The sequence below is a fragment of the Molossus molossus genome, unplaced genomic scaffold (assembly GCF_014108415.1).
Source record: "Molossus molossus isolate mMolMol1 unplaced genomic scaffold, mMolMol1.p scaffold_m16_p_17, whole genome shotgun sequence".
Taxonomy (NCBI): Eukaryota; Metazoa; Chordata; class Mammalia; order Chiroptera; family Molossidae; genus Molossus; species Molossus molossus.
This window is the reverse complement of record NW_023425352.1, coordinates 2,748,371-2,758,812: the sequence shown is the minus strand read 5'-3', so window position 1 is coordinate 2,758,812 and position 10,442 is coordinate 2,748,371. Positions and strand designations below refer to the sequence as shown.

The following is a 10,442-nucleotide window of genomic DNA, read 5'->3' as shown; positions in this document are numbered from 1 at the left end:
AAGTTCCGAGTGTGAGGGTTCACATGACCTCATGCCACACTGAACACGCATATCAGGAACACTAAGGGGCAGAAAAATGTAAAAATAACTAAGAGCAGTTCTTAAAGGTGCACAGACTTAGAGCATGTGGTCTTGACATGTTCTTGACTCTCCAATTTGTTGCTTCTCCCTTTTCAGTTCCTTTTCTATAGTTAACACCTGTGGACCTCCGAGGAAAAATGATTCTTGTCCAAGGAAAGATGATTATCATTTATTGAAACAAAACATTTTTGAGGCAATTTGTAAAGTGAAATGAAAATGGCCCAGGTTGGGGCCTTGACTGTCCGAACCTTTCCTGTCCCTCTGGTTGGGGACATGGGGTGGCCCCTGGAATGCCAGTCACCTTCCCATGAAAATGATCTCAACATCTCTTACAGGTGAGCAGATAAGAAGAGGGGCCATGGAGAGCCACACATGTCCATTTCAGCGCTACCTTAAGGAGATCTCTTTCTAGCCACCCCGAAGAACCTAAATTTGAAAAAATATGAACGGGGATGTTACCCAGTAAAGGGGGCCCGTATGGGAAGGGAGGGAGAAACAAAAGAAAGATTAAAGAAAAAAAAATCAAGTGAGAACTGAATGAGAAAAGTTGTCAAAATATACAACAAAGTGCCCTATCGGTATTCAGGAAGGTTCCGCGATTTGCAGTCCAGGTTCCTGGGTGCCACTGTTTGATTTCAGGGCCGACCTTTCTTGGGATTTCACAGGTGGGCATTCCCTCTGCTGGGAGGCGGTCCAGTGGGCTTGGGCAGGGCACTTCCTTCCCCGACTCTTTTAAAGTACAATCCCTCTTTGCTTTAGGGTGGGGGCTGGCCTGCATCTCGGCAGGGCTTTCAAGTCCCCAGGGAAGACCGGGGGAGGGGCCAGGAGGTTTGAATGAGAAAAGCTACAAGGAGCTGGCCTGTAAGGCTTTCTCTTCAATGACAGATGGGATTAGCAGCCCCCAACACTTTGATGAAGCTTCTCCTCCCCTTCCTACTCCTACCTGCTTGGACAATATTAATTGCGGAGCCATTGTCCGAAAGCCCCATGGGGTGGGGAAGGAAGGGCAGCAGTTCGAGGGGCGCTTCTGGGCAGAGCGGTTAGGGGAAGCCTCGGAGACATGCGACCAATGCTTAGTGCTCACGGGCTGCTCCCCAAGTGACAGAAGGGAAAAGGAATGTTGAGACCAGGGTGGCTGGCAGAAGCTTCCCCCAGGACTGATGCTCACTCTCCCACATTTCAATCCTCTCTGTCCCCTGACCTCAGACTCGAACCAGACAAATATCTTTTAACCTTTTTCTTCTTGGGGTGGGGAGGGGGGGAGGTTAAAGATACCACCTGATTCTTCAAGACCCCGTTTCTTCGCAGATGACCAAGTCTGTGACTGTGGAGAAGGCCTGAAGGACACGCGGGCTGTCCTTGCTGTCTCAGCGAGCAGGGTGGCCAGGGTGGCCACCCTCACCTGCTTCACCTGGCTTAGAGCCGGAGACCCGCCAAAGTCACCAAAGCGGGAGGCCACTGTGGGGGTGGGTGGGTGCGAGGACATCTTTCCAAAACCCCTGCCAGGGGGTGAAGGAGAAAGCCCGGGCACAGGGTGGGGTTGCCTTCCTCCACCTCCCAGACAGCAGGCTGTACTGAAAAGGGTACTGGTGCAGGAGGATACCTGGGTTCGAGTCCAGACTCCGTCACCGTCCAACAGTGATCCCGGGCAACTCACATCTCATCTCTGAACCTCAATCTTCTCATCTTTAAAAGGGGGATAACAGGGCGGCCAGGCCACGTCCACCTCACAGGGATGCTCCGAGAATCCTGAGCATCACTGAGATCGCGCAAGCCCAACAGCTTTGTCAACTCGAGGCCACGAGGACCTACATCCCAGGTCTGAGGCCGTGACCGCGATTCGCTGGCGGGCAGGAGACAGACTGAGCGTTGCCTCGAAGTAATCAGCCCGGGCCTCAACCGCATGCCCAGTGCGAAGGCGGGGGCACTGGGGAAAGGGCGCGAGTGGTCAGTGTCTGCTGGGGGTCCCGGGGGCAAAAGCGTCGGGCCCTCCCGCACTACCTCGTGGACGCCCGCGGTCCCGGAGGCGCGCGGAGCCGGCGGCGCTCTTCCAGCGGGCGCGCGCACCGGGCGCACCGGGGCGCCTCTGGCCGGGGCTGGCGGCCCGGGTGAGCGCCGGGCACTCTCGGGCCGCTGCGAGCGCGCCTCGCACGTGGCGGGGCCCGGGCCTCCCGAGTGCCAATCCGCGCGCAGCCCCCCGCCGCTCTCGCCCCGCCCCGCCTGCCCGCCTCCCCCCAGCTCCTCTAGGCCGCCCTGACCCTCCTGCTGGCTGGAGACCGCGGCCGAGCCACAGACGAAGGCAAGCCCGAGCGCGGCCATCTCGGACCCGCGCCCCCGGCCTCCGGCCCGCGGGCGGCGGGCATGCTGGCATGGCAGGACGGCGGGGCCAAGGCGGCTCCCTCCCATCACAAGATCTCCTTCTCCGTGCTGGACATCCTGGACCCACAGAAATTCACACGCGCCGCGCTCCCGGCCCTGCGCCCCGCTCCCCGGGAAGCCAAGAAAAGTTTGGCAGAGGCCGAAGTGGGGAAGGACGCCAGCTCGGGGGACCAGGCCGGCCTTCGGGAGACCCCTGGTAAGGATGCGAGGAGGCCCCCGGCTCCGGGAAGCCCCAGCTCAGATGAGGCGATGGAGAGGTGTGTGTGCGTGGGGTGGGGAGGGTGGGGGCAGCCAGGGACCCGGGAATAGCCCTTAGCGGGGTCTTCTCCAAAGGGAGAAGGCGCACAGGACGGGGTGTGGCCCCCGAGGCAGAAAGGAGGGCTCCAGAATCCCAGATGAGGGAAAGCCCACCGAAGCCCCATCCCTCCTCACCCGCCAAGCGAGTGAGCATCACAGCTGTGATTTGCTCGAGACGAACACTAGCACCCAGCGCTCACCTTGTCCAGTCTCATTCATTTATCCGGCATTTGCTGCTCCTGCCGTGTGCTAACTGAGCTAGAGACTGGGATAAAAATCAGAAAAACGTCAGAACCCACGAGACAGCGTCATTAACATCGGCCCCGTTTTATGGATGAGAAAGCGGAAGCGTAACTAGGTGTAGAGGTCTTGGTGAGTATGGAGGTCAGGTTCACCCACTTCCAGCCATCCAGATACATGCAGAGGCTCCGCTGCCCCACGCGGAGGGATCATGGGAGGCTTTCGGTTCTTTCCCCTCGAAACCCTGTTTGACTTACTTCTAACTCTGATGGACACCTGATGAGGGGTCCAGGAAAGTTTGTGCCTGGAAGGAAGGACAAAAGACACCAGGACGGTGCTGGGCGGGGTTGGGGGGTGGGGAGTGGGCACGAGGTTCCCTGGAGGGACGCCGAGGGTCAGGGGAGCAGGTTCAGGAGAGGCTGGGTGCCGTGCATCCTCCCGCTTCCCTCCCCAAGTTTGGCGGTGATTGTCTGGGGCTTGGGGCGCCTCTGGCGGCTGCGCTTGGGCCTGGGCGGTCAGCCTGGTAATTGCTAGGATCGCCACTTTGAGGGGCCGCGCTCCCCCCACCCCCACCCCATGATCGATATTCTATTACTGGCTACTGCATATCTCCTGCCTACAGCTTGCAGGTACCAACTTCAAACCCCCTTTCCCTGTCTGATCCTAATATTGTTCGATTAAAACTTACCTTTAATAGATGACATCTATCGATCCAGCCCCGCACAAATCTGAAACTCTATTAACACGGCAGGAGAGAGAAGATGGGAAAGAGGGAATTTCACTTGGGGGGTGGGGGTGCTTAATAACTTCTTTTTTAATTGCTAAGGGTCCCAGACCAAAATAGGCTTCTAGTGACGGGGGAGACACTGCCCTAAATGCACTTGACGTCTCGATGTCTTAATGTTTAATGATCCTCCTCCTCCCACAAGATTGTCCAGTAAGGTCATTATTTTTTCTTAATGTGGGGTGCGATTAATTCAAAATACACTTCGTGGACGCCTACTGGGTGACAGATGAGTAAAAGGCAAGGGGGCACTGCACCCCTAAACTGTGACTCCGAGAAGTGCTTGCTAAGATGAGCTGGGGGCCGGATTGGGGGGAGCTGCGCGCTCTGGGGAGCGCAGAAGGGGGTCTGGGGACCCAGAGCGGCCCGGCGGTTCCAGGCTTCTGATCACCACCCCATTCTCCCCAGACACTGCGGGCCGAGGCGCGGAGGCGGCATCCCCTCTGGAGGGCTCCGAGGCAGAGGCGGCGGCGGCGGAGGAGGAGGAGGACTCCGAGGATGCGGGAAGGCGGCGGGAGCGGGCTGCGAGCTCGCAGGCGGGCCCGCCGCGCTCCCCCGAGGCCCGGACGGCAGGGTCGGCGGCGGGGGAGCGCGGCGCGGGCAGCCTCGAGGGCTCCCCGGGCTCGCCGGACTCCCCGCGGCCCCGGCGCCGACGCCCCGAGCCCAGCGGCGCCAAGCCCAGGCGCGCGCGCACCGCCTTCACCTACGAGCAGCTGGTGGCCTTGGAGAACAAGTTCCGGGCCACGCGCTACTTGTCAGTGTGCGAGCGCCTGAACCTCGCGCTGTCGCTCAGCCTCACTGAGACACAGGTCAAAATTTGGTTCCAGAACCGCAGGACCAAGTGGAAGAAGCAGAACCCCGGCGCCGACGGCGCGGCGCAGGTGGGGGGCGGCGCACCCCAGCCCGGGGCTCCCGGGACTGCGGCGGCAAGCGGCGGCACGGGGGGCAGCCCGGGTCCCCCAGGCCCAGGCGCGCTGCCCTTCCAGACTTTTCCCTCCTACTCAGCGGCCAACGTCCTCTTCCCGGCCGCTGCCTCCTTCCCGCTGACCGCCGTCGCCGCAGCCGGGGGCCCCTTTGCGCCCTTCCTTGGGCCCTCCTACCTGACCCCTTTCTATGCCCCTCATCTATGAGCCCGGAGTTCCTCCGGGCCCCCACTTCACCGGGATTCACGAGTGAGTGGAGTCCTCGTGAGGCTCCCCACTCCACCGAGGGGCGCAGAGGCGCAGGGACCGCCCCCTCCTGGTGCGCGGGTGCCTGCGCGCCCCTTCCCCGCGAGCTGCCTGGAGGCGCCGCCAGAGGGCAGGGAGATGCCACCCGCCCCCTCCCAGCCGCGCCCCTTTCCTCCGCGCCATCCCTCTGAGTTCACGCCGCCCACATCTTTAAAAGTGACCTCAAATCTTCCGGTTTCAGGACCTGGCTCTCACTTGGTCCGGCTTACTTCAGCTCAAGGGCTCCTTGTGAGGGTGTGGGTGCCGGGCGCCGGGGTCCAGGGCTGCGGGATGCGGACGCGTGGGAGCCTAGACCTCCAGCCCACCCGCTGCGCACCCGGAGGACCGGATCATCGGAGATTTCAGTGCACGCGTAGGGTGAGAAGCTTTCCCTTTGCGCAGCTGATTGTTTCCCTTTTCACACTGGACCACTGGCCCACACCCAGCGGTTCCCCCCAAATACTGAACAAAGCCGGGGGAGCTGGGTCCGGGAGCACACACTGCCGCTGTGAAATGGACTTTTTAAATGCATCACACTCGACGTGTTGGGACCTTTCTTTACGATTTAGACGTGAGCACAATTCTCGTTCCAAACAGACTCTCTACAGGCGGTTTCTGTGACAACGGGTGTTTTATGTTTCTGAGAAGACCGGAAGTTTGCGCCAGAAATATCTATCTTTTATAGCCATGCTTACCTAGGACGGTAGACGAGGTTGTGCGGCCCGCAGGGCAGCTTTGACCAAGCACAGTCCAGGTACCAAATGCAGGAAGGTCCAGTGGCGCAGCTGAAATCTTCAGGTCTTGGCAGGAGACGGCCTACTTTCCCGCAGTTTTATGGAGACGTCATTGACAAGACTGCTTATGCGGAGTCCCCGTTTTTGATGTTCTAAAACTTCGGTGCTGGCTACTGCATGTGCGCCAGCGATTCCCAGGCTCCCGTTGGCGAGCAGCGTTGGGGGAGGGTTGGCTCCTTCAGCACGCACACCGATTGGCCTATTCTTTGACGGCACACATTTAACATCGTGAGGGCTTCATCTAAGATTCCGACTTGAAAGCAATTCTTGTTGCAAACAGACTCTCCATGTGGCCTGGTAAACCAGCAGAAGGTTGTAAGGGGCTGAGGGAGAAATACTTCCTGGCTGTCTAGAGCTACTGTGGCACCAAATAGCGTCTTCATAATGGATTCAGCTGCAGGAGCTTAACATAGACACCCGCATTCTAACCACTGCTTTTATCACCCGCCCTAATGCTTTCATTCTTCCATAAAATTCTCTCGCTAGCTTTGCTTGGAATACTTTTAGTTTTCTGTGTCATGTGGTTTGTAGCCAGCCCATATCTCAGAAACCTAGATGTCCCCAACTGGGTCATGTATGTTTCACTGTCACCTTTGTTTGACTGAGGCCTACCGATACCTACATGAATACCATAGTCCTCGCTCTGTCTTGATAGCCTGTGCCACTAATAATTAAATCTAATGAGCAATGACTTCTTATAAAGTAAAAGCACACTGGTATCCTGAACACATGAGCCGATTTCCATCTTAGAATATCCACTTCTGTTATAATCAGGAATGATAGAAAATATCCTCCCTTTCACACTAAGTGAAGACTTCCTCTTTATGCGGCTTACAGATTTGAAAATATCTATTATTTAATTAGGCATTATAGACGACCGAGAGTCTTTCCTTCTATTCTAAAGAAGTGCCCCCAAACAAATGCATTGTACTTTCTAAAAGACGGTTGATGCCTGATGAGATTAAGAATGCAGTTATTGTTGTAGAGAGGCTTATAATTTCACTCATTTTGCATGTGGATAAACACTCCCTCAATAACTATTCGTTGGTTTCTCAAAAGTAACATTCCGTGTGTCAAGAACAGGCAGTTCAAGCGTACAGAGGCGAGATCTGTCACAAAGGAGCCGCATTTCTGTAAGACGCGGGGGCACTTCATTCCTCTCGGGCACCAGAACACAGACCCCGCTGAGACGGGGGCGCGGGAGCCACAGGAGGCCCACCTGCGTGTGGGCGAGCACGGAATGCTGTCATTCCTGACCTTGCCCGTTTCCAAGGGTTCTGAAGAGTGACGCTTGCAGTGTGTGACATTGGACTGCTGCTGTAAAAGGCCCAGTGGCTTTCCAGCCAAATCCCGAGACTCAGTTTATTGATGTGTTTGTCTAATAAATTCCTTTTGTAATGATTTCTCACTCTCCATTAGCAAAGCGTTTACTACTTTGTAATGACCAGTGGTTGTATATCTGTACCCTCTTTCCCTGACCAGCTGCAACTCACAAATAGAGGGGACTCACTATTTTCTTTTTTTTTATCCTCACCCGAGGATATTTTTGCATTTATCTTCAGATAGAGCGGGAGGGAGGGGGGGGGGAGAGAGAGAAACGTCAATGTGAGAGAGACACATCGAGTGGTTGCCACCCACACAACCCCCAACAGGGGCTGGGGACAAACTGCAACCGAGGTACGTGCCCTTAGTGGGAACTGAACCCGGGACTCTCTGGTCTGCTGGCTGACACTCTAACCGCTGAGCCAAACCGGCCAGGGCCTAACACTACTTTCTTATGCCATCCTTCCAGACCATTGCTAGACACACACATAGTAGCTACACTTTCGGGCAGTTTATACAAACACCCATTTAGGGCCATTCCATAGCAGAAGCAAAGCATCTTTTCACAATTTTCATTAGTGGCTACAAATTAAATCAACAGCTGCTTACCAGATTTCTAGGGCATTATGAACTCCTAGACTTACAAGTTAGTATTATTTTTTAAAATTCTTCTTCTTCTTTTTTGTTAATCCTCACCTGAGGATATATATATATATTTTTTTTAGATAGAGTGGAAGGGAGGGAGAGAGAGACAGAGAGAAACATTGATGTGAGAGACACATTGATTGGTTACCTCCTTCATGTGGGCCAATGCTCTAAGCTAAACGCTGAGCAAAACCAGCCAGGGTTACATTTAAAAAAAACTTTTTTTTTTTTTTTTTTTTAAATTTTAGAGGGAGAGGGAGAAAGAGAAACGTCATTCAGATGCCTCCTGCATGCCCCTTATTGGGGATCAAGCCCGCAACCCATGCATGTGCCCCGACACCAAGCTGACTTAATAGAAATACATATGAATCACATGTCTCAATCTTTCAAAACACTGTTTTATGGTACGTGTAGAAAATCATATATAACAGGAAATTGACCGTTTGCTCCACTGTGTTTGACTTAGTAGCGTTAAGCACGTTCACAGTGTTCTTTAACCATCAGCTCTGTCTAGTTCCAGAGCTTCCGTCACTTCACGCAGAAACCCTGGACCCCTTAGCTAGCTACCCCCTTGCTTCCCACGGCCGATGGCGTCTAAAGCCATGTAATTCAATCTGACAGCTGGTTTATAATTCTCCTTTCCACTCTAGAAGGCCAAAGCATGATGGTTCAGCCCTTGCCTGTGTGGCTCAGTTGGTTGGGCATTGTCCCATGCACAAGGTTGTCAGCTCGACCCCCAGTCAGGGCACATGCCCATTTCTCTCCCTTTCCCTTCCTCTCTCTCTAAAAGTAAATAGAAAAGCATCTTACAAACAAAACAAAACAAAAAAACCCACAACACACTATTTTTCAATAATAGCTTCCTGGCAGGACAGATAAAGATATTTGCCCTCTCTCTCTCTTTGGAAGCTCACTTTTTAGCAACCGCACCTGCAGAAAGAAGCAGCCTGGCCCTTGGTGCAGGTGCTGATGTTCAAAGCTGTAGCAGAGCCTCCACAACCCCTCTTGCTGTGTCCCCGGCTACACTGGCAAGCTAGGCCCCCACCCTTCCATAGACCCAGTGCCAGGAAGCAAGTCTTTTGATCTCATACCTCTGTATAAAAAACAGTGAGTCTGCATCCCCCATATGTGTTATTGTTTAAACTGTATATTTGAAAAATAAAACTCAGTAGTGACATTTACTTTGCAAGATTAAAATGTATATTTCAAAAGATGGGATTATAACATCTCAGTAGAACTTCTCACATTTCCTTCCTGCACATTCCTGTTTCATCTCAACACCTCCTCCCACTGTCTGGGGACGGGTGCCCTGGCAGACAGGGTGATTCTTGAGACACTGCTTTTCGCCCGGGAGGCCAGGTCCCTTTGCAGGAGAGGCCTCAGCGTACCCCTTAGCACTTGCTGTTACACTGTGTGTGTGTCCGAGGCAGGAGAGGCAGAGGCTAGGGAAACTCCTTGGCAAATGAAATAGGGAAACTCAGACAAATTGTTCAGTAGTTTACGGCCATCTGGTAAACCCCGTCTTCCCTAAACCAAGGACACTTAGGAGTAAATGATTTGAACATCTTTTCTCCAACCAGAGGGTAGATAGCTTAAATCACCCTACTCAGGGAGATAGCAGAAACCCAATTAGTGCCATTTGCCAACAGATGAAGTTGAGAGAATAAATCTCATCTTGGCACATCAGCGTAAAACTGATGAATATCCCATTGAGATCCTCCTTTAAGACCGCCCCTAGCCCTGGCCAGTTTGGCTCAGTGGTTGAGCGTCGGCCTGCAGACCAGAGAGTCCCGGGTTCGGTTCCTGCTAGGGGCACATACCACAAAAAAATTAAAAAATAAAAATAAATAAATAAAAAGACCGCCCCTAAACTCCCAGCAGAGCTGGCCCCTGCCGTTCCCCTCCCTCTCCTCCTCGTCCTCCCCTACAGGCCTGCATCTCCTAAACGCTAAGGGACCCCAGAAGGCTTGCAACCAGGGCAGCAATGGGCAGCGACAGCTCATCCTGGGCTAACCCCCTGAACCTGTGCCCAAGGCCCCTTTCTCTGACTTCTCAGTGAGCCAGAGCAGCCCAGCCTGGGCTCATTTCCTCACTAGTCCCTGTCCTGTCACCCGAGGCCCGCCTTGTTTCACTGTGCCCAGCGTTAATGAACTTCCTCCAAAATTCACCTGGTTCTTGTGAAACTTCCTGTACGAAGTCACCGTCTGCTTGTTTCGTCTGGGACAGGCTCTCGGTCTTTTCGTCCCTGGAATTCATCCACGTATCTTATGGATCTTTGACCTCTCACAACAATATGTTAGCATTCAATCAATTGCTGTTAAATGACCGAAACATGTTTTCACTTCTTGGTTAATTTTGTTTTATTCTTTGGTGTTTAGGAGTAGTCCTATTTTTTCAACAACCTTTTCGGAAGTTTGTGTAACAAACGTCACTAAATTTGAAATGACTTTTCAGAAGTTTATATGACAAACTTCCAATGTAAGAAACGTCCGAACCTGTAAGAATTTTTCTGAGTTTATTTGAGCCAAGCTGACGACAGTTGCTGGGAAGCAAGATCTCAAAGGCCTGAGAGAGTGTCCAGATGAGGGCAGTTTTGTAGCTTATTTTCTACATTCGCATCAAAGTTGGAGGGATCGGGAGGGTTACATGACATTCGTTGGCGATGGATTAGGCAGGCGGGAGAAAGCAGGG

The 10,442-nt window shown here is 53.7% G+C and overlaps 1 protein-coding gene across 1 annotated transcript; it reads left to right on the top strand.

Annotated features, from left to right (window-relative positions):
• The first annotated feature begins 2,442 nt into the window (after positions 1 to 2,442).
• NKX1-2 (NK1 homeobox 2) lies at positions 2,443 to 4,911 on the top strand. The gene is made up of 2 exons (XM_036264593.1): positions 2,443 to 2,656; positions 4,190 to 4,911. The coding sequence occupies exons 1-2, from the start codon at positions 2,443 to 2,445 to the stop codon at positions 4,909 to 4,911; spliced, it is 936 nt and encodes a 311-aa protein (XP_036120486.1).
• The last annotated feature ends 5,531 nt before the right edge of the window (positions 4,912 to 10,442 follow it).

Bases quoted from the DNA above. Each gene is read 5' to 3' on its own strand.
- NKX1-2 (XM_036264593.1), top strand. From the start codon at position 2,443: ATGCTGGCATGGCAGGACGGCGGGGCCAAGGCGGCTCCCTCCCATCAC. The intron at 2,657-4,189 runs GTAAGGATGCGA...CATTCTCCCCAG, and splicing joins CGGCCTTCGGGAGACCCCTG to ACACTGCGGGCCGAGGCGCG.